Source organism: Elephas maximus, chromosome 6 (genome assembly GCF_024166365.1).
Source record: "Elephas maximus indicus isolate mEleMax1 chromosome 6, mEleMax1 primary haplotype, whole genome shotgun sequence".
Classification (NCBI taxonomy): domain Eukaryota; kingdom Metazoa; phylum Chordata; class Mammalia; order Proboscidea; family Elephantidae; genus Elephas; species Elephas maximus.
In genome coordinates, this window is record NC_064824.1 from 69934431 (window position 1) to 69959158 (window position 24728).

A 24728-nucleotide genomic window follows, 5' to 3' on the forward strand; every position below is an offset into this window, starting at 1 on the left:
GATCATGTCTAACATACTTCATCTGCATTTTAAATTTTAAAAGGAAAAGAGAATTTATAAACAAGATCTTTTCTGTTAAATATGTAGATTGTGAGGTCATTTAGCACTAAAGTACTGACCATATGCATTATGACAGGAATTTGACACCTGTCATTGGAAATGGCACTTAGAAGCCATATAATGCAACAAAGTTGAGAGAGGAGAATAATATGTGGATAGTAGGCTGTAATTTATAATTCACATTGCTTAAGAATGACCTCTCCGGGGTGACTGAAAATCCCTATCTTTGATTTTAGAATTTGCATACAGTGAACCCTACTAGTAAAGAGAATTGATTAGAATAACTAATAGTATTAGCAAAAAAATGGAAAAATGCATATATATTTGCATAGTGAATTTTTAATTGAAGTAAATATCCTATTAATCCACAAGTCAACTTTAAGTTAAGTATAATTAAATTATTTTATTACATTACACCCATAGGTCACTTTGTGGCAGAATTTTATCCTAATGTTTGAGCAGTACAGTATAGAATTGCTACCAGTTATACTGTTTTCAGATTAATAATCCATTGTATATGAGAATTCATCTATAAAGGAGTGCTGTCTTTCTGTTTCTGTCTGTGATTATTTTGCCCAAAAAAGCTTTCATTTTTTTAAGTAGTACAAAAGCTGTAATTGGCATGCTTTGTAAGGAAGTGTCAATGTGCAAGAGAGTGGCGAGCACTAAGAATTCTTTTACGTGTTCTTTCCCCTTTGCACTACCGCCTCCTCAGCAGGGTCACTGAGATCACTAGCTTTTCTTGAAATGGCCATTTTCACTGGCAGGTGCATTATACCCTGTATTTTCAGATTGTTTTTCCATTCCGAATGTTTGGCAGGTTGATTGCTCTGGCTGCATTGACAGAGAAAGGGCTGACAAATGCAGTTGGGCTGGCTGAAAAGACAGTGATTACTGTTTTCCTTTGTGGCTGATTGAGGCCCTTGAAAGGAAAAATTTTAACCTTCACCATTTGGTTCAAAAGTATGAGCATATATTGAAATCATTTGTGCCATTTATCCTAGTTCTGTAAACTTGTCAGTACGTAAAAATCGCTCAATTTCAAGTAATGTAGGATTGGCATACGTCATTATCATTTTGATTAAGTTGGAGGTTGTATCATTGTGTGCATTATACAGTGTCATTTAAAGCTTTCTTTCCTACAGGTACAGTTATATTTGTATTGCGTATACTGTAGAGTTAGAAAGATTTTCATCACTCTCTAAACCTAACACTGTGTGTGGTTTGGCAGCTGGTGTGGCCTACAAGCAGCATTTTGTTTGCAGGGTAAAGGCTTGTCTGTAGGCCTCCTGGAGTGCTGGTAATTGCACAGACTCACCATTGGGGAGAGACAGGATTGGAAGCAGTCAAGCGGAAGAATGTTATGCCATCCCATTGCCACCTTGTACAGAAAGACACAGTCCCAGCAGTGCCATCTGGTTGTTGCTATCTAGTCAGCTGGCCTGGCTGCTGGGACCATGACTTGGCAGCTGGTTCCCATCCTTGACCATTCTTTTGTGAACGTTGTATATGTGTGTTTTAGATAATTTTGGACATGGATCGAGGAAATGACTATAACTGTGTAACAAGTAAAGTTCCCTTATTGAATAGACTGTCATTACTTGAGATGTACTCCGCTGCACGCGCCTGCTGCCATTCCCTTATAGACAAATGACACATCTGTTTAGGCAATAAAAATAAACATTTCCTTCATAAAAGTCTATTTCAGGGTGTAGAGAAAGAGAAGGTAGGCAAGATTGTATGTTTTATAACATTTTAAAATAAATGGTTTTAAGTTACTTCCTGGTTGGGGATATAAGGGAAGATTTTGTAATGAAAATAAAGTCTTATAAACATTGTATGTTATATCAATACATACTTTTATTCAAATTAAGAAAACATTAAGTGCTTATTGTCACATCATATAACGTAGATAATGAGACTTGCATTTAAAATGACAGAATAGAAAATGTGGTCTCACAGCTATTATCTTTAAAATCTGCCTCTCAAATAGCAACCTGAGAGTTAATGTAAGCCATCTTTATGCCATATGAAGACCCATTAGACACTGATGGTTTCAGATCACAAGTAAGCAGCCAGCTCTGTAGGCTATTTTAGGCATTTGATTTTCTTCATTCTACCGCATTAATGTGTCAGCATGCTACATAAAACTATGCTGGAGTTGCAATGTTGTTCTGTCCTGAGTGATAAATGCTTGCAAGCTTTCAGAGATTTCCATGAGAAATTCATCCCAGTTGCTTATATATCTTATTTCAGTTTATGTAGCTACAGAATTTGGTATGACTGTTGATGAAGGTATACAGATACATAGGTACGTATAAAAATTTAACCAAGAGGCTCTGCTTAATTCTTTTTTTTTTAATTCATATTTTTTGTACTTTTTCTGTCTTATTGATGGCTTCCTTTTGCACTTATCTAGGACGTTGTGATACATTCTGAAATATTACCTCAAAAATTATCAGCTATTTTCATAAAAATAATTTGTCTTATTGTTTTTTCAGATGAAGAGGAAGAAGATGATGTTGTGACTCCTAAGCCTCCTGTTGAACCTGAAGAAGAGAAAACTTTAAAGAAAGATGAAGAAAATGATATTAAAGGTATCTTAAAGAATTTAACTTCAAAAAATTCTGGTGATTCTTGTTGATATTTATTTTATTATGTACGTATTAAGATAAAATACTGTAAGTCAAAGAGGTGAATCTGATTGAGAAAGAATGTGTGGCATTCGTTGATCCAAACTGTGATAGTAAGTTGACATGATTTGTCTGACATAACTCAGACTTCAGAAAAATATTTGTTTTCCAGCTCCCCCTCATGAGCTCACTGAAGAAGAAAAGCAACAAATTTTGCACTCTGAGGAATTTTTAAGTTTCTTTGACCATTCTACAAGAATTGTAGAAAGAGCTCTTTCTGAACAGATTAACATCTTCTTTGACTACAGTGGGAGAGATTTGGAAGACAAAGAAGGGTAATGTGTAATTGCTAAGATTATGGCTTCCGCTGTGTTAAATTGCTTTAAGATTAAGAGTGATATAAGTTATAACATCATGTTTGTTTTGGATTTGGTCTTTTCTGTAGAGAGATTCAAGCAGGTGCTAAACTGTCACTAAATCGACAATTTTTTGACGAACGTTGGTCAAAGCATCGTGTTGTTAGTTGTTTGGATTGGTCATCTCAGGTAAAGGATAGCAAGAGTGGTTGCTATTAGCTCATTTTTTAATTATAATTAACCTGTAGTTTTAATTATGGGAACTGTTTGTAGCTAAACCAATATGTATAATTAAAGTAACAGTGGGTGATGGTTCCAGTGTTACCGTGTTCGTTTTATCTTCTATATTGTGGAAGATAGAATTGGAAACATTATTTGTATTTAAAATTCAAGATTTCAGTTAAGCCACAGCCCAGTTTTACTAATTTCAATTGCTCACCAAATTCTTTGGACAAAATTTAAGTACACATTTTAATAAAATATTTTAATGTAAAAACATTTTAGGTAATTAACTGTACTAATTTAAAATTGTACTAAGTTCCCAATGAGTGAAACTCTAGAGATGTCTTTCAAGATAAAGTATCAGGTATTTGTATTTTCAGAATAATTTGATGAAAACATTTGAGTAACTAGGAACATACAATAGTTCTTATCTGCGTATGGAATTTCTTTTCTATTTGACCCTTGTGAACAGTACCCAGAGTTGCTTGTGGCTTCCTATAACAACAATGAAGATGCTCCTCATGAGCCTGATGGTGTGGCCCTCGTGTGGAATATGAAGTACAAAAAAACTACGCCAGAGTATGTGTTTCACTGCCAGGTGAGATGGTTTTAACAGTCTTCCCCAAGTTTAAAAATTCATTAATGAATTTGGACAAATGCCTTTTTTTTGTCAACATAATGATTTCATTGGATTGGCATTTGCTAAACCACTCCATATTTGCAAACAGATGTTAACAGAAACTGAGGGCTTCTCAGTTCAACATAATGATCTGCCTTTTGTAGCTTTTCTGGCATCTCTTATAATGTTTAATCACACCTAAAGTCCTTTACAGTTGTGATTTTCTGTTATTGTGATTGATTGTACAAAACGAATCTTTTATAAAATGTCTTTTCTACAGGGAGTTTCTCAGGAACTTATTTGCTGAATATACAATTAGACCGTTGGCCCACTGAGTTACTTATACATGGCCTGAGGAGTTGGAACTAGATAGTTTTAAGTAGAAACATATGCTTGAAGTAGAAAACAGATGCAGATTTTTAAAGTGGATTTAGCGGAAGGTTAGACTTTGCAAGACTTTTCTGTTGGCAAAGTTATAATCTTTTAATAATGTCATAATTCTGGGGGGAAAAACACTTAACTGGATCAAAACTAGCTTACATTTTGCTGTCAAATTACTGTCAGAGGCTGACACAAGGCCAGTTATGTTTTGATTTAATACTGTCATCAAACAGAATAATATTTGCTTTCTTTGAAACATTGCTTAAACATATTTATGTAAAAAGTCGTTATGGATCATTTTTAGCCAAAAAATTCGAAAGGTACATTTTTATACTCCTGAAAAAAATTAAAATTGTTAATGAATTAATTTCATTATTTTTATAACCTCTAATACCTTACAATAAAGAAAGAAATGTTTTGGGTAGTAGATTTAATTTTATAACTTTTCAGACTTCTTGCTTGTGAACCTTAAGTGTAATAATCTTACTTACTTGCAGTCAGCTGTGATGTCTGCTACATTTGCAAAGTTTCATCCAAATCTGGTTGTTGGTGGTACATATTCAGGCCAAATTGTGCTTTGGGATAACCGTAGCAATAAAAGAACTCCAGTGCAAAGAACTCCGTTGTCAGCTGCTGCACACACAGTAAGTAAATAAGGGTATTTCCATTACACTTCTGTGCCCTGTCTCCATTAACTACTTAGTAGTATCCGTTCAGAGTACCGTAGCCTCAGATGGTGCTTCCTTTGATGTATGAATTTCTCATCATTTAGCAACCAAGAATGAAAGACTTTTTCTGTATTTTTGGAGTTCTGTTTTATCAGAAACTTATCTCTCTTCAGAGACTGAATCTTTTGCTAATCTAAAGACTCACAGTAAAAGTGATATTAAAAATACCATCAAGTTATTTGAGACTTATTTTCATATGAAACATAATACCTGTGAAAAGACAGTAAAAAAATCTTTTTTGTAAAATAATTACTGAAATTTTCTTAATTTTCATCTTTTTAGCACCCTGTATATTGTGTAAATGTAGTTGGAACACAAAATGCTCACAATCTGATTAGCATCTCTACTGATGGAAAAATTTGTTCATGGAGTTTGGACATGCTTTCCCATCCACAGGTAGGTTAAACTTGGAAAACTGAAATTTTGAGGCAAATATTATTATTGTTTATATACCCCAGCTTATGTTTTTTATAAACTGTTTTGTAATAGTATTATTATAACAGTTTATAAACCTAAACATGTCTGGTGTGTTTGTTGTGTATGCATTTTATTTTTCAAACCTACTTCATTTAATCATCAAAGTAGATTTATGTAAATAGTATAATAAAAGAGTTATTTACAGGTCAACTAAAACTAGACAATGTTTTTGTAAAAATTAAAAGTTGCAAGTTTACAAAATGATTTCCTCAATTTTTTTTCTATGTAGGATAGCATGGAGTTGGTTCATAAACAGTCAAAGGCAGTGGCTGTGACATCTATGTCCTTCCCTGTTGGAGATGTCAACAACTTTGTTGTTGGGAGTGAAGAGGGCTCTGTGTACACAGCATGCCGCCATGGCAGGTAAACCTAAACTGGAATTTGCCATTATTTAATATTCTCCCTTGAATAATCCGTTGAAACAAATTGCCCCTCATTTACATAGAAATCTGCCCTAGAGCCACTCATTATATGTGACAGGTTATTTGTGTTCAGGCATATAAAATTAAAACTTAACTTTAAAAAAAAAAAGTCATTTTGGATTCATGATGTGTCTTGGATTTTGTGGGTTGTGGTATATTGTGTTTATGTGTGTGCATGCACACGTAGATGTTAGTGGTAGAGAGCAAGATTCAGCAATTCTACTAAATATGATATATCACATTTAAAGTTGTAAATAAGATTATCAGCTGTCTTCTCATTGTGATTTATTTGGACTCTAGCGTTAGTTCAGTCCTCCTAATAGTTGTACAGTAATGTCATATACACATGTTATATTGACTGGTGTTTCTCCTGTTTCATCTGTTTTGAAACTGTCTGTCTGTACCTTATCAGTTGCTTCCTTAAGTAAAATTGAGCGTCCAGATTTCATCGCAAATACAGATTTCACTTCAAAGCTTTTGATTTAAAGGTAACCCAGATTATGTCTCTTATGTTAGGATCACTTTGTCTCTATTCCACCACCTCAGATATTGGACTTTTAAGTTCTTTTGTCAACAGCATGATGTTTACAGTTGTGAAACGTACTTACTGCTTTAGTAGTATTGCCAAATTTTAATAGAATAACAATAAATTTATAAGAGTTGAAGTTTGGCGAAATTATGTCAAGGTATGAAATTTAAACCCATAATAAAATGTATTTGTAAGTGGTCTACTTATAAGAGATTTCCTAAACATTTTCACTTTTATGAAATAGCAAAGCTGGAATCAGTGAGATGTTTGAGGGGCATCAAGGACCAATCACTGGCATCCATTGTCATGCAGCTGTTGGAGCAGTAGACTTCTCACATCTTTTCGTCACTTCATCGTTTGACTGGACAGTAAAACTTTGGACAACTAAGGTATCTAAAATGCAGACATCTGCTCATTTGCTCAAGTTTCTGACACAAGGTGGTGCTCTAATACTATATAGGAAAGATGAAAAGCTTTCAAATAGCTTAGAATTATTTATTAATGGATCAAACCTGATAAAAAGTTACACAGGACATGAGTGAGCTATTGGATGTTATAGTTTTCATAAAAGTGTCCTGGCAGATATGGAAACCGCACACATACCAGCCTCCCCACCACTTCAGGCTTTTCAAGCACAGAGCTCCTTACCCTAAACTGAGTTGGGGAGATAGCTCCTGAGTATCTCACATAGCACCTCCCATAACTGTGATACAGCCTATCACAAAAGCCATGCATTGCTCCATGGAGAGCTTTAGAGGGTTATGCAGAACCATAGTGACTCACAGAACTGATGGAGAAATGGAGAAAAGACACATAAAAACTGACTTACATTAAGGTCGTATACAATAAGGTCATACGTAAAAAACTTGAATCATTAGGAAAGATTTGTGTAAAGGCATGGTACTTTTTTTTTTTTTTTTTTTTTTTTCCTTATTTTGTATAATAAATGAATAGTTTTGGTTTTAATAAGTTTTAGTTATTTGAAAAGCCCACTTATGTGATAAAGTGCTTCCTGATCCTCCAGCGATTTCAGATAAATGCGACATGGCAAGAAAATGGTTGTATGGATTTCAGTTGAGTTTTTCTGCGTATCATCGTTTGGGCTAAAGACTGGCAGGAACTTGGCCAGTTGAAAGTCTCAAGGCAAATCCAAGTAGGGAGGGAACATTTACCTGCTATGACTGACCTCCTGGTCTTATTCCATCTGTTTTAAAATTAAAGTGCTTTGACTTTGCTGTTTTGTTGCGGTGTTACATTGTTGCTGGTGAAACTGCATACTGTATATCAGATTCTATTTAAATTAAATTTCGAGCTTTTTTTTTTTTCTCTTTCCTCGTGCCTTACACTGAATGAGACAAAGTTTAGAGAGCTTATTTGGTTCTTCCATTTCTTTGAGAAAACCTGGTGGTCTTAGGAGATGTTCCCCACTATTCCAGTGAACTTACATTTATTTATTGAGTGCTGGCCTTAGAAATCTGGGATAAACTCACCGTTCACTCTTATCCTTCCTTGATATTTCAGTGTAATTGAAGTGAGTTAAACTACTCCAAAAACTTGCCTTTTAAAATTGAATGTTTTCAGGTTTGGCATTAGAGAAATAAAAATAGCTCTTACCTTACGTCTAATGAAGGGAACATATTAAAAAGTGCGTAAAACAGAATCCAGCATGTAATAGGCACTTACCAGTTGTTTAGTACCTCATTTTCCTCTAAATGAGGATCAGACAGAGCCTGAATGCATTTAATAAATCATCTGGTTTCTTTCTTGGATTGTTCTTGAATATTATGTTCTTTTAATGAGACTTATGCACAGGAAAAGGTAAAGGGAGAAGGAGATTCTCACAACTGCAGGCAAAGAAATGCATAATGTAGTTAGTATAACCAAACCAAGATGGAGCATTTTGGAAAGATGAACGAAACCAGCTACTTCTCAATAGGCTGCAGGCAGCCTGTAGGTTGCTAGATTTCTGGATGTGCTTTTCCTTTAGTAGTCCTTTATATAGACACAGGACTCATTGCGTATTTGTTAGGTTGTTAGCAAGCTCGCTTTTTTAGTAATTAAAAAGAATCTTAGATCTGTATGTAGACTTTTTTTTTTTTTTGGTATAGCAGGGCTTCAGTTTGCCAGCCTTCTTTTGGCTCTAAATTAACAGGATCGGGAAATGAAGAGTTCATCTTACCTAAACAAGAGCAGAACTAACCTGTGATAGCAGACTGATTGATGCTTGCCTTTGTGGTACTACATAGCTGGTTGATTGGTGGTTGATATTTTTTTGTTCTTGTGTTTTGCTGTTTCCACATAGAACTGTTCCAAATAAGAATGACAGGCAAGCATATCTCTTTTCTTGCTAATTAAGCTAGACATGACTTCCTTCCTTGAGCTTCATATAGAAGACTCATTTGTTCATTCATCCATGATGCATGCCTCTCCCCTCCTCCACACACAGTCATACCTCCCTCCAATGTTAATGGCCAAAGGATGGGCCAGCATAGAGTAGGGTACTTTCATACATGCTCAAGTTCCCTCTAAAACTTTATTAGAAGAATTACCCTTTATTCTAACCTTTCTGTACACAAATAGCTCTACTCTATAAAGAGTAGAGCAGCAACAGTCAACTGAATAAATATTTTTATATTTGGCCATACCATGACTTCCAATATCATTGTTTTACTTAGGTTCACAATTTTTTTTTTTTTTATGTTGCTGGTATTTATTTCTGCCCTGCTTAAAGACTTGTTAGAACCTCTGTGCTCTCCAGTACAAGGCTAGTGAATAAAGGCAGTGTTTTAAAATAATCTGTTTTTAAACAATTCCATTTTAAGCTTTTTAAACCAGTGTCTTCACATTCATGGATTTAACAGACTTTAAATGTTGTGCTTGTTTGCCTCCATATGCCTTCTGACTTTGGGAATTGATTGATCCCTTATAAACTGGAAGCATGAATTGTTAGATATTGCTATATCTTGTGTCATTTAAAATCTGGCACTGCCCCAATAGCAAAACAAGATTCATTCTATATTTTCCTTTCTTGAAGTCCTTTAAAAATCCCTGGAAAGCTCAGTTCAGCACTGCCTCTAATTTAAAGTTATCTGTTTCTGTAGCCAGCCTCTAATCATTGCCAACTCAGAAATTCATAACACAGTCACAGACAGAATTCTAGTTCATCAAACTGTTTTCATTAAGTTTTTTAACTGAGGCATTTTTAATACAGAACATAAACAAAATAATTTTCTACATATTGGTGAAGTTTAAATCAGTCAAGACATTTTGTCTAATGTATGTGGAGGACATTGTTACCTTCTCAGAATGTTAAATTTGAAAAATCTTAACAGAAGCACTTTGGCAGGCCTAAATGTTAAGGAAAATATGTGAGTGAAAGCTTCATCAGAGTAACCTGCGGATTCTATAAAAGCTTGATTTGGAGTAGACCTGGTTAACTTCCTTAATGTACCACTACATTTAACCATGCTTATAAATTACTCCTTTTTTAAATTATTCTAAGTATATATGAGACACAACATTTGCTAGTTCAACATATAAATTACTCTTAAAATGTAAGTATTTATATGGGGGACAAAATATTTTAATGTATGCACAATATATTCTAGTTTCCAAACAAAAGCTTATCAGAACCATATTTTACCATAAAGTGACAAACTTAAGGTTGTTAATATGGTAATTCCTTAGAACAGGTAGTTTTTAGGCTTTTGTAGCCCGTAAACACTTTAAAATTTTTCACAGTCTCTGATGTCTCAAATCCCCGCCTTATTTTAACAGCTTACCTGTCTAATTCTCAGGGAGTTACCAGCATTAAAGTAAGGCTAAAGAGATCCTACCAGTGCTTGGGATAACAACTATGTACAGATTATACATGTTAAAATGAAACAATGCTTTAAAGTTGAAATGTTTCTTGGGGAAGGCGAACTTGCTACTAACCGGTGTCCAGCTTCTCCTTTGCATTTTCAGAAACTGAATTTTGTCAATCTACTAGAGTGATTAGAGTAGGGAATGCTGACTGGAACTAACAAGCTCCTGAGGCACTGATACATTGGAGAATGTCAGTTCGTTAACTTACAATGAGAAACATAGCTGCCAGAAGGCCCAGATACTCATATTAGCATGACCAGCTCATTGTTTTCATATAGACAACCTACATGGGAAGCCAAATTATAATCAGAAGGTTGCTTGCTGAGCAAGGATTTGGAACAAAAGAAGTTTTATAATTTGAATGTTTAAATGGCATCAAGCTAAGATAGCCTGATTCATTCATCTTCTAATAGAGTTCGCCTTGCCATGGGGTAGCAATTCTCAAATTCCATCGACAGAGACTCCCTCTCTCTTGGACAGTGCTTGAATGGTTACTGTCTTCATTTTCCTTGTAAGACTGCTGCTTAATATTTCTGTTTACTTCTAATTGACACAGTCTTCCTCAAGAAATTAATGTCTTCAGTCAGGTTATATGAGAAGGTAAAGGGAGCCCTGGTGGTACAGTGGTGAGGTTGGTGCTTCGAACTCATCTAGCAGCTCCTGAGGAGGAAGAGCTGGTGATCTGCTTCCATAAAGATCACAGCCCAGGAAACCCTGTGGGTCAGCTCTACTCTGTCACATGGCATTGCTGTGAGTGGAAAATGACTCAGTGGTACCTAACAACATTTCTGACCTTGGGATTATTTTTGTAAGGACATCTGTTTGTCTCTGTTCTGATCCAGTTTGAGGATATACTTATTTCCAGTGAGAGAGCATCTCACTGTTATCCTCATGTATTTACTGCGGGGACTCTCTTTATTATTAATCCAGAACTCCCCAGTTACTCCAGCTTTGAGAAATAACCTTAAAGAACTTAGAGAAAATATGGTTTCTCTCTTGACCATACAGTGTTGATGCTCACCATGTAACAGGATGAGGTACCTTTGCTTATTCAAATGCTATTGACGTTCAAAGAAACCTTTCTTTTTTTTATTCTTTTAGCTAATATGTTTTGAAAACCTCTTATGTATAAGTATTTTAGAGCTGCAGAGACCTTCAGAAATGATCTATTTCAGTGGTCTCAGTCGTGGCTGCACATTAGAATCACCTGGACAATTTTTAAAACTCTCAAAGCTCACCTGATGCCTCAGACCGATTAAATCAGAATCTCTAACAGGGAGACCCAGGTAACAACATAGTTCTTAAAATTCCCCAGGTGATTACAAAAAACAGTCAAGGTTCAAAACCACTGATACAAACTCTTTGTTTTATAAGTAAGGAAATAGGGGCCTAGAAAGGTGAAGTGACTTTTCTAAAGCCTTAGTCATTGTCCATAATCACATTGTGAAAATTTGGGGAAATGTTGCTGTTTTGTTGTATTTTTCTTTTTAGTGTAATCTTTTACCCAGCTATGTATCTTGCTTCTTTGGTTGCATGGAGTAGGTGAAACATTTTATCTAACCATTTCCTGAGACATTCATTTTTTATTATAAATAAGTTTAATTTATATATAGCTTTTTCATATTATATACTTTATAAAAATGGAGTCATACAGTATGTACTCTTTTGTGTCTGCCTTCTTTTGCTCAATATCATGTTTTTGAGATTTTGTATTGTTTTATGTAGTTGTGTGTAGATTGTTCATTCTCTCTGTTGTATATTATTCCATTCTTTGAATGTACCATAATCTATCCATTCCACCTCCGATGGTATTTGGATTGATTCTGGTTTGGGCCTGTTACAAATAATGCTGTTATGAACATACTTGTAGATACCCTTTGATCTACATAAGCACTCATTTCTCTTGGGCATATACGTAGAAGTAGAATTACTTGGTCTTTGGATGTGCATGTGTTCAGCTTTAGCAGATACAGCCAAGCGTTTTTACTGAAGTGGTTTTGCCAGTTTACAGTCCACCTGTAGCGTATCAGAGCTCTTGTTGCTCTACATCCTGGCCAGCACTTTTTTCTGTCTTTTTCATTTTAACCAGTCTGATGGATGTAGTTGCATTGTATTGTGGTTGTAATTTGTACTAATCTGAGGCTAATGACTTTAAACACTTTTCCATGTGTTTACTGGCTATTTTGTGAAGTGACTGTTATTTTGCCCATTTTTTGTTGGCAAACCCTTTTTTAAAAGATTATGCAGACTATTATGTATTAGAGAGTTGAGCATGTGAACAAGAATGTGAAGAACTTTTGTTTTAAGATAAGACTACAAAAATTACCTGAAAATGAGGTGTTCTTGAAGAAGTATACCTCAAGAGTCATAGACCTTAACACAATGGTGCTTAGCCCCAAGTGTGCCTCAGAATCACTCAGTGGGGCAACACCGGAAATACTAATGAAGTGCAACTCCTGCATCTGTATTTTAAAAAGCTTTGCGGATGATGGCGATACCCCTCCTAAACTGAAAACCACTGGCAAAGAACCAGACTTCATTTAGCATTGTTGCCAGGGAGAAAACCAACTCAGAGCAACCCCATATGTTACAGAGTAGGACTATTCCCTAGAGTTTTCTTGGCCATAAGCTTTAGGGAAACAGTTTGCCAGGCCTTTCTTTCATAGTGCTGCTGGGTGGATTCGAACCACCAGCCTCTAAGGTTAGTAGCTGAGGGCAAACCGTTTGTGCCACCCAGGACCTACTTGCCAGGGAGAGTTACAATGATCTTAGTAGAGGAAAAAGAAATCTCTTCATTTCTGTTTTCAGTTTAAGTTTTGTTTTATAAATTTTTTTTAATTAAAACAAACTGTTTTTGCTATAAAGATTGTCATGCCATTGACCTTTACTGTTATCTGAAAAATTCAAAAACATGTTTTAAAATTTTTTGTTATGGAAAATTACAGATATATACAAAAGCAGAGCGAACAGTATAGTGAAACTAATATACCCGTCACCCAGCTTCTACAATTCTCAACACGTGACCAGTCGTGTGTGTGTGTGTGTGTGTATGTGCGTGCGTGCGCTTTAGGTAAAAGTTTACAGTACAAATTCGTTGTCATTCAAAAATGTATACACAAATTGTTTTGTGACATTGGCTGCAATCCCTACAATGTGTCAACACTATCCTGCTTTCCATCTTAGGCTCCCCATGTCCATTCATCCAGGTTTCCTGTCCCTTCCTGCCTTCTCCTCTTTGCTTTTCAGCAGGTGTTGCCCATTGGGCTCTTATACTTGATGGAATTAAGAAGCACATTCCTCACGTGTGTTAGTGTTTCTTTTATAGGCCTGTCCAATCTTTGGCTGAAAGATGGACTTCGGGAGGGGTGGCTTCAGTTCTGAGTAAGCAGGGTGTCCAGAGGTCATAGTCTCAGGGATTACTCCAGTTTCTGTCAGACTAATAACTCTGTTTTTTTTTTAATTTGAATTTTGCTCTGGATTTTTCTCCTGCTCTGTCCCGGCATTGGTGGTGGTAGCCGGGCACCATTTAGTTCTGGGCTCAGGCTGCTGGAGGCTGGACACGTGACTAGTCTTGTTTTATGTATACCCACGCATACTCCTTCTGTCCCTCTTTACCCCTGGATTATTTTAAAGCAAACCTAAGACATTATTATTTCATCTATAATAACATTCAGTATATATTTCTAAAATATAAAGCCTTTAAACAGAAAAAAACATAACCACAGTACCACCGTGTTATTATTACACCTAAAAAAATAAACATTGATACCTTAATTTCATCAAATAGCCAATCAGTGTTCATAGTTTTTTTTTTTACGATTGATTTCTTTGAAGCAGAATCCAAATGAGGTCCATGCATTTGTGATTCATTGACATCTTTTAAAGTCCCTGTCATGATAGGGTTTTCCTCTTTTTTTTCTAGCTTTGTCATCGTTGAAGATGAAGAAAAAATGTTGGTTGTCCTGTAGGGTTTCTCACAGTCTGGATTTTGTATTCCTTGGTATCATTTATTATGTTCCTCTGCCCCTGTGTTTCCGGTAAATTCATACTTAGATCTAAAAGCATGACTAGATTCAGGTTCAGTCAGCTGCTTCCTAGGTGGTGGTCTTTACTTCCACTGGGATATGTATAATGACTGGTTGCTGTATTTTTGTGATACTAACAGCCATTGATGATGCTGCCTGGATCCGTTAGGGGTTGCAAAATAGTTATATTCTAATACTTTACCTGCTAGCTAAAATACTTCTAAAAGGGACATTTACCCTTATGAATCATTTGATTACCCATACCAGTCCTTGCGATGATGTCTCATGATCCTTTTTGGTCATCTGAAGCACATTCTGTAGTATATTCCTCAGGAGGTGCCCCTGGGCACGTTATTCCCATATTCACAACAGTATACCTGGATGTGAAGGTTAGTTTGGTCTTGTATAAAATCCATGACTTACATTTTCTTCCTTTGAGTGCATATTACCCTATTGTCTTCTAACCAAGAGCATTGTTGTCAAAAAAAAAGTCTGATGGCAGCCTGAGTTTCTTTTCCTAGTGTATGACTTGGTCTTTTTACCTCGGTGTCTGCAGGATTTTTTTCTTTTTCTTTGTTGTTGTTATGTGCCGTCGAGCCAGTTACAAAACATAGTGACCCTATGTACAACAGGGTCTTTTAAGGGGTCAGTTTTCCTAGATACACAGGACAGCTTTTCAATATGTAATTTCAAGCTGCCTTTTAATTTTAGGAGCATTCTCTTGAATTATTATTTTTAGTATTCGTTCTGTATCATTGCTTTGGTTTTCTTCTTCAGGGCTGCTGATCAGTTTATCTTTGCTAGTTTTCTTTGTGTATTTCTCTTTTTTTAAATTCTCTTTATTTCCTTTGTCCTTTTTTTAATAACAGCTTTAAAAAAAACTGAGATATAATTCATATACCATAAAATTCACTCCTTTAAAGTATACAATTTAGTGGTTTTTTGTATGTTCACAGAATTGTACAGCTATCACCACTATCTAACTTTTGAACATTTTCAAACCTCAAAAAGAAACACCATACCCATCATCATTTCTAACCTCCGCAGCACCTGGAAACCACTTCTCTAGTTTGTATCTCTATGGATTTGCCTACTCTGAACAGTACATGGAATCATACAGTATGTGACTGGCTTCTTTCACTTCGTGTGTTTTCAAGGTTCACCTGTGTTGTGTCTGTGTCAGTATTTCATTCCTTTTTATCGTTGAATAATATTTCAATATACGGTATACCACTTTTTGTTTATACATGTATCACTCAATGGACGTTTGAGTTTCCACTTTTTGACTGTTGTGAATAATGCTGCGAACATTCACGTACAAGTTTTGTGTGAACCTTTGTTTTCATTTTTCTTAGGTATATATGTTTTCATTTCTCTTAGGTATATACCTAAGAGTCACTTTTGAGGAACTGCCAAACTTTTCCAAAGCAGCTGTACCATTTTACATTCCCACCAGGTTCCAGTTTCACACATTTCCACCAACACTTGTTATTATCTTTTAGATGGGTATGAAGGAGCCCTCGTGGTGCAGTCGCTAAGCAATCGGCTGCTAACTGAAAGGTTGGCATGCCAAACACATCTAGTGGCTCTGTGGGAGAAGAGACCTGGTAATCTATTCCTGTAAGGATTACAGCCTAGGAAACCCTATGGGGCAGTTCTACTCTGTCATGTTGTGGTCGCTATGAGTCGGAATAGACTTGAGGGCACACAACAACAATGGGTGTGAAGTGATATCTCATGGTTTTAATTTGCATTTCTCTGATGACTGATGATGTTGAGAACATTTCATGTGCTTATTGGTCATTCGTATATCTTCTCTGGAGAAATGTTTACATTCAGATCCTTTGCCTGTCTTTTAATTGGGTTATTTGTCTTTTTATTATTGAGTTGTAAGAGTGTTTAAGGGTCACTATGTATTGGAATCGACTAGATGGCAAAGGGTTTTGTTTTGGTTTTGTATCCTGGATACAAGCCACTTATCCGATACATGATTTGCAGATATTTTCATCCATTGTATAGGCGTGTTTTCACTTTCTTGATGGTATTGTTTGAAGCACAAAAGTTTTTCATTAAACTTACATGTGACAGACTGATTGGAATGGTAAATGTTCACTTGAAGCTTAATAAAAATTAATTAAAAAAAAAAAAGTTCTTCATTTTGGTATAGTCCAATTTATGTTTTTTTCTTTTGTGGCTTGTGTTTTTGGTTTTGTATCTAAAAGGCCATTGCCTAATCCAAGGTCACGAAGATTTCTTTACTCCTGTGTTTTCCTAAGAGTTTTGTGGTTTTAGCATTTACATTAGGTCTATGATACATTTTGATTTAGTTTTTGTATATGTTGTGAGGTAAGCGGGGTATTGGGGGGGTCCAACTTTGTTCTTTGCCTGTGGAGGTAGCTATCTCAGCACCAATTTTTGAAAACTACCCTTTCCCCCATTGAGTTGTCTTGATACCTTTATTGAAGCTTAGATGACTATAAATTTGAAGGTTTATTTTTGTACTCTCATTACTATCTCATTGATCTGTATGTCTTTCCTTATGCCATTATCACATTGTCTTGATTACTGTAGCTTTGTAACAAGTTTTGAAATAAGGAAGTGTGAGTCCTCCAATTTCGTTCTTTTTGTTGTTTGTTTTTTAAATTTTCCTCATTTCCATCTTCTCTTTCTCTTAAGGCTTTTGTGTTTCTTCTAGTTGTAATATTTCATTTTTTATTTTTTTCTTTTAATTCTGAGTCTTTCCTGACTTCTTTTACCTCTTCTTAGGATTCCTTTTATCTGATCACCTCATTTTAGAATTTTTTAATATGATTCATGTTATTTCATAGTTTTTATCATTTTCTTATTTCTTTTAATTTGTTTTGAAATATTAAGTTACAGTTTTCACCATTTTGTGGGCGTTTCCGGTGTCTTTTCATTTTCAGAAGGTATTTTGTTCTCATTTTCTTTTTTTCTTATAATAACTGTTGTAATACTATGGCTATGTAGTAGACATTCCAAAACTTAGTGACTTAACGCAGTAACAGCATTTGTTCTGTTCATGAATATATTGTCTGGGTAGGGCTCAGGAGGGACATCTCACTTCTGCATCACTCGGTGTTAGCTAGAGGCTAGAATCATCTGAAAGCTCTCATATGTCTGGTGCCCAAGCTGGGAAGACTCAAATAACTGGGGCTTCTCAGGCATCTTTCTTAGCATGATGTGGTCTCTTCGCATGGTCTCCTCAGCATGGCAGCTTCAGGATACCCAGACATCTAACATGGCACCAAAGGTGTATGTCCCAAAAGAAAGCAGCCAGGCAGAAGCCCTAGCACCTTTTGTAACCCAGCCTCAGGAGTCACACTGCATCACTTCCACTGCATTCTGTTGGTTGAGGCAGATTATAAAACTCTGTTCAGATTTGGAGGAGGACACAGAGACCATTTTCTCTAAATGGAGAAGTGTCAGTATCATATAAGAAGAGCATGTCAATGGGATATATATTGGTGTGTCCCTCTTTGAAAAATACAGTCTGCCACAGTAACTTTGTATGGGTTTTGACTGAGATCCTTTTCTGTTGTTCATTGTCTATAAGTGACATGAGTTTTTCCTGTACTTCCAGGAGGGAGGGATAGGTAAAGGATACCTTTTCTAGTTTCATAGCCTAGCCTAGAGCACCCTCTCCTGTGGATTTTGCAAAGTGACTTTATTTATATGTGTGTGTGTACGTGTGGAACCCTGGTGGCATGTGGTTAAAAGCAGTGGACTACTAACCAAAAGGTCGGTGATTTGAAACCACCAGTGGCTCCTTGGGGGAAAGATGTGGCAGTCTGCTTCTGTAGATATTTACAGCCTTGGAAACCCTGTGGGGTTGCTATGAGTTGGAATCAACCCAACAGCGGTAGGCTTTTATATATATGTGGAAGGCCTGGCAACCTACTCCAAAAAATCAGCCCTTGAAAACACTTTGGAGCTCCGTTCTGCCCTTCCACACAGGGCTGCCATGAGTTGACTCAACGGCAACAGATATATGTATGCATGTGTTAGTAGAGATATGTATATAGATAGAGATAGATACCTTATAGTTTCTGAGTTGTGCTTTTCCTCTTCCTTTCTACCACTTTGATCTGAATCTTTTCTTTCCCTTGTCCCTGATGTCTCTGTCTTCCACATTTTGGATTCTAGTCCCAGCAGTTTCTTTTCAGCAAGACTTTACATTTGTAGAAGAATTCTGATCAAAAGGGGGAAAATGTAGAACAGAATTCCAAATTCTTGTGGACTCCAGACTTCCTGAAGCCATGAAAGCTGGATGAACCTCTGTAACTATTGCCCTGAGATAATCTTTAACCTTAAACCAAAAATATCCACTGAAATCTTCTTAAAACCAAAGTGTAGATTAGCTTAGCTAGTAAACAGTGTCCGCTTTGAGCATTATGCTCTTTTAAGATCTATCTGTATGGGATCAGATTGACAGCAGCAACTCTGAAGATTAGATAGGAACCTTAGGGTGCAGTGAGTTTATTTAATGGGGGAGGAACAACTCAGAAAAGGAGGGTGAGAATGGCTGCACAACTTGAAGAATGTAATCAGTAATCAGTGTCGCTGAATTGTACATGTAGAAATTGATGAATGTTCTATGTTCTGCTGTGTATATTCTCAACAACAACAACTAAAATAAATTTAAAATAAAAACAGAAGACTGTACCTTGGAAAGGAGCTTTGGTTTGTTAAGTTTGAGAGTTTATAGGGCCCAGACTGCACCATCAGACTTCACTTATATGGCATTGCCGTCTGCTTGCACAGATTTGTAAATGGAATTCTGCAAAATGCCATCCCAGTTTCCGCTCCTGTTCTCACACTGCCCCACTATACTGTCCAGTGAGTATCCACTGGCGACTGCGAAGTGCTTCTGTTCTCAGGGTGTCAGAATCCTTCGTGCCTTTCTTCCACATCTTCCCGCACGGATCTTGCCAGTCTTGTAGTTTTCAAAGGTTTGTTTCCACCCACTTCTATTTGGAAGTTCGTGAGAATACCTTGTCTCCTGATTTTGTTGTACATGTTGCCTGCGAGTCTTTGGTTTTGCTGTCCTCATTGCTGTGTCTGGTTTTATGGGAAGATTCAGAGAAAATTCAGAAAGCACACTGCCACTGCTGTTATCTTCCCAGAATCCTCTCACTGGGGAATGTTTTTAAAGCACATTCTGTTCCTTTTTTTAAACAGTATGGCAGTATGGCATCTACAAGTTTTTTTAAAAAATGCAGCCCAATAGCTTATTCTTAATTCGAAACTCCAGGTAATACTGTAGTGAAGCAAATTATAGGAACTTTTTCTAGGCTGGGTTAAATATAATGAAATGTTTTCATACCTGTTGAATGTCAGATTTTGACTGTGCTAAGAATCAACTTTTCCCTTTCAGAATAACAAGCCTTTGTACTCATTCGAAGATAATTCAGACTACGTTTATGATGTTATGTGGTCGCCCACCCACCCAGCCCTATTTGCCTGTGTGGATGGCATGGGGAGACTGGATTTGTGGAATCTCAATAATGACACAGAGGTGAGCAGGGAAATAACAAAAATTGCACTGAAAAATAGAAAATTGGAGATTTATTGAATAATTTGTGAAATTCCTTTTATCCTAAGGAATGTAAAAGGGCTCAGTGACTGTAGTAGCTTCATCACAAAGGAGCTAAATAAGCTTTGTACCCTAAATAATAAACAGCTTGCTGTGCAGAACTGAAGGAAGAAATAATGTTGCTAAGAGCACTGGGGCATTTCCTTTTACTTCTGAAAAGCACTATCGTGTCTCTAATGTCCTGGCAAACTCTCATGCATAAGGCAACTGGGATATTTTCATTTATAAGAAAGCAGGTAGTTTCAGACTGTTGAAGTATGTTAACCGTAATCTTGAATTTCTAAATTATCTCTTAGCCTTGATAGAATTGTGTATCATCCATAAACATTAGTCTAAGCCTGACTTCTTTGATTGAAGTAAAAAAGGTATTTTGATGACTTGTTTCCATGGAGGACTGAATACAGAGTGTTACTGTTACTATAAAATGAATATAGAAACCAACAGATTTCATAATTGCTATACTAAAATCACTTATTAGCAATAAAATTTAACTGTAATTATAATTTATATTTAGCCGTGTGTATTTTTACCAGCTTAGAGAGGCTCAAAATGTTCTTAGAATTCTATATTGCTGTGTGGTATCAGACATAATGTTAATAGTTCTGTCAATAAGGAGAAAGTTGTCTGGTGCCTTCTCCCACATCCCGCTCTTCCATGTCTTTTCATATTCTGGTGGCTTCTCTCTCTAGAGCTGTTAAAGAAGTTGGTTGTAGAGGGCAAAGAAGTTATATATTGGAAATGTAAGAATTTTAACACTGTATTAACTATTGGTCCCATAGTTTGGGGAGAAACGTTCAAGTACTGCTAACAAAGGGTGTTGAACCCTAGCTTAGTAATTGGATTTGATTGTATGTTTTCTGGTTACTGAGAATGGTACTAGCTTTATTTTCTTAGTTTGGATTTTGGTGTCAGAGATTTGTGGCCACAATTAAATGTGAATCTTTCCTATAATAGTTAAAGAATATATTTAAATATAATTTTAATGTGTAAAAATTTTAGGGTTTTGGGGGTTAAATCAATCATTTGGGGATGGCTGGTTTCAATTAGGATTATTTTTAATCAGATTTCAAAATTTAAGGGTTTTTATTGTGCTGCTTAGTCAGAATCAAGCAAATCTCTTTTTCTTCAGCAAAGGAGAGGCAGAGTCAGATTAGAAGGGCCTGGTGCCATCATCCTGCCTCCTTCTAGTCAGTTTATGGGAACAAGAGGAATGCCCATATTGCATCTTCAGTATGAACTGTTTCTGGGAACTGGGAACTCTGAATCAAATCACAGGCTTCAGCTGACAAAAATGCAAGCTACCGTAGTGATACCTGTCCTCTAAAATTGAACTGTAATTTGTTTATGAGGGCTTTTGAATTTTTTTTTTTTTAAATGGGGTTTTGGCCATATGTTTTCAAATAGCTTGACTTCTTAAAGGAGTTAAAACAGCAACAAAGAATACTTTATTAAAGAGGAGCTCTTCAAGATGATGTGCCTAGTCTGGTGAGAATTTTCTATATAAGGACTTAAATCATTTTCCCAAACCATTTTCAAGGATTGGCTATAATGTCATTCATAATATATCGCTGAATAGGAAGAAAGTTGGGAAAATTCTTTATTTTTATCTTTGTTTTAAAAAATGTAGCCAGATTGGAAGAAAGAAGAATTACTGTTTTACATGTTTATAGAAATCTTGATGAAACTTTTAACACTGCACTCTATTTTAAATGACTTTAGGTGCCAACTGCCAGCATTTCCGTGGAGGGTAATCCTGCTCTTAATCGTGTAAGATGGACCCATTCTGGAAGAGAGATTGCCGTGGGTGATTCTGAAGGACAGATTGTTATATATGATGTGGGAGAGGTATGGGACTTGCTGCCTATTGTCTTGACACATCTATTTAGCTTTCACAGCATCGCGGTGAAAGTATCTTTGTGACTAAACCTAGTCTTGAGGTTCATGCATTGTATAAACCACATGGTTGTAAAAACTTCCTACCACAGAAGGCAATCTTGAGATTAATTTTCCCTCTAAACTGGTTGTCACGTATTGCCATGTAACAGATTTTGAGAGTAACATGATATGTTGAAAGTACCCTGTTTTTTGAAGCATGTTTGCTAAAAAATTAGAAATTTTTCAGATAGGAGAAGATATTTAGAGTTATAATTGGACTTTGGGATTTTATGAAATGCTGAGGTTAAATTTTATTTTTGTGTGTTCATAGATTTGTTGGGCAAGGCAGTAGAAACCATAAGTAATATCTTCTGAGACTGATGACTATATCAAATGTGAATCTTGAATCTTGAGCCTTGTTGCAGACCCATTATAATCCAGTCCGACATGCTGAGCTGCAGCTTTCTCTCCTTCAGCACTCTTGGCTTGACACAATGTCTGGGATTGATTTCCTCCTTCTTAGGCTGGCTAGTGCCTTAGTACTTTTATTTTTGCTGGGCCTCATGATTCCTCGCTTTCTCTGGACACCCCATGGTGTCTAGCAATTGGATCTGGAGGGAGGTGGATTGAATTGCTTAGAATGGCACTGTCCAATTGAACTATCTGTGCTGATGGAAATGTTCTGTGTCCATATTCTCCGGTATGGTAGCCACTAACCGCATATGGCTGTTGAGCACTTAAAATGCGGCCAGTACAACTAAGGAACTGAATTTTTAGTTTTATTTAGTTTAATTAATTTCAATTTAAAAAGTCACATGTGGCTAGTAGCTACTGTATTAGACACTGTAGGCTTAGAAGTAGGTACATCCTTTTGCCCCACTGATTGGTTTGTGCTCTAATACAGCATTGTCAAACTCCTGCAATATTATAATGGCAATTATCAAACAATTTTGGTCAATGAACTGCTTTAGTGAGGCAAAAACATCACACACCTCTTACTTCTCCCCTTTTACTATTGGTACAAAACTTAAAGTGTTAAGGAGTGGCATAGCATCTGATGAAGTGATTGAGATACTAGAAAAGGTTATCTTAGGCCCCAAACAAAAATAATACTTACAAAAAACCAGCTCGTAAAAAACCAGCTCTCACAAATCATGCTTCAAAAACTACTTAGTAGGAAATGGACACAAAAAGAGAGAGTGGAGGGAGAAAGCGGGCTGTCTCATTAGGGGGAGAGTAATTGGGAGCAAGGTGTACATAAGTTTTTATGTGAGAGACTGACTTGATTTGTAAACTTTCACTTAAAGTACAATAAAAATTATTTTTAAAAACCTACTTAGTAGGGATAGTACAAGAATAAAGTAAAAAATTTTTAAGAAATTCCTCTCCACCAGCAAAATCCATGAGCTGGTGCACAAGAGTTATATTTACAAAGCATCATTATTATTCTTTCTTGCACGTATGGTAATAATAGCGAAGTCATTTCTGAGGCTGTCACAACACACTTCACAGACACCGACTTTTGTTTCAAAATGTTGTAAGCCATTGTTTAGTAGTCCCTCTAATTATGGAAAGGTCATTCAGGCCAATTACTACTTTTTAATGGGAAAACTATTCGAAAACAAACTGAATAAATAGTGGGTAAGATGATCTTTTATTTCTGTGTACATAAAACGTTGTCTTTCTTTTAACAGCAGATTGCTGTTCCCCGCAATGATGAATGGGCACGGTTTGGCCGAACTCTCGCGGAAATCAATGCAAACCGAGCTGATGCAGAGGAGGAAGCAGCTACTCGGATACCTGCTTAGTTCTTGAAATGGGATGGGTAGCCTTAGTGGATTTGGGGAAGACTCTAAGTAGATCCTAAGACTCTTTGCATGCTTCTACCTAAGTTATAATCAAAAGGAAATTTCATGGATTAAACTGTGGATTTAATGCCACAAGCAAGTCTTACAATGTCCTTTTTTATATAACATGCACCTTGTTTTGGATTTGTGTCATTTTTAATACAGCTGACTAACATTACAAAATGCAGCCTTTTCTGAATTCTTATATACAGTTGTCTATTTCACATTAGTTACTCTTTGGAATTCTTTTCAATTTATAACATTATATGCAGTAGTTTCTAAAGCAAGGTTATGTAAGTTCTGCGTATTTTTAAATAATCACAATTCCTTGTTATACTGATAATGTTCTCACTAACCATAAAGTATAGGAACATTGTTTATTCTTTGCTGTAGCATGCGTATGTCTATCCAAGTTCCATTCTGCTCTCCTTTATCTTGTTTATAATTCATGTGGTAGCTATCTAAATAAAAACAAATCTGCATAAACTTTTCATTTTGATTTACTCCCTGCAATTTGAATTTTTCCGTCTCTTTTCTAAAGTGGCTCTTTTTTTGATATCATTTAAGCTCTTGTTGTGAGCAGCCACCTCAGGTCCTGTAAATTTCTGTGCCTTAAATACACTATACAGAGTATACTGTCGATTCCCTGATAGGGTATGAACTGATTCTTAGATAATCTGTCAGTGAAAAAACATTCCGTAGGTTAACTTCTGCTTTGCTATCTTATTTTCTTTCCATCTAACATGTATTTATTTTAAAGAATAAATGGAAAGCTGCCTGTTATTTTCACTGATTGAGATTACTATGTATGTGAGCCCTCTGAGAGTAAAACCTCCCCTGAGAGAAATTGATTTCATGGTTGCAGTAGCCATGATGGGAAAGTGCTCAAATGAACCCACACTTTACCATTGAATCAGCTCCACATCTTGAGATCTGAACCTTGCTACCACAACTTTGTCTACAAGTCTGAAAGGTAGGTGACAAGAACCTAAGAATTAGTATTGAAATCAACCGATTTTAGCATCAGAGGAAAGAACTATGATCAGATCTTGATTTTATCCACTGAAAGTTGT

General features: G+C 36.1%; 1 protein-coding gene across 3 annotated transcripts in view; it reads left to right on the forward strand.

Moving 5' to 3' along the window:
- DYNC1I2 (dynein cytoplasmic 1 intermediate chain 2) overlaps window positions 1–24438 on the forward strand; it is a 57528-nt gene extending 33090 nt beyond the window's left edge. For all 3 annotated transcript variants that reach the window (XM_049887428.1, XM_049887429.1, XM_049887430.1), the window contains 11 exons: window positions 2562–2657; window positions 2866–3028; window positions 3139–3238; window positions 3744–3869; window positions 4769–4915; window positions 5282–5395; window positions 5706–5839; window positions 6672–6816; window positions 19715–19855; window positions 21653–21778; window positions 23503–24438. In XM_049887428.1, the coding sequence (XP_049743385.1) occupies window positions 2562–2657; window positions 2866–3028; window positions 3139–3238; window positions 3744–3869; window positions 4769–4915; window positions 5282–5395; window positions 5706–5839; window positions 6672–6816; window positions 19715–19855; window positions 21653–21778; window positions 23503–23616 (1406 nt within the window). In that variant the 3' untranslated portion in view covers window positions 23617–24438. The remainder of the gene's footprint in view (window positions 1–2561; window positions 2658–2865; window positions 3029–3138; window positions 3239–3743; window positions 3870–4768; window positions 4916–5281; window positions 5396–5705; window positions 5840–6671; window positions 6817–19714; window positions 19856–21652; window positions 21779–23502) is intronic.
- Window positions 24439–24728: the final 290 nt, after the last annotated feature.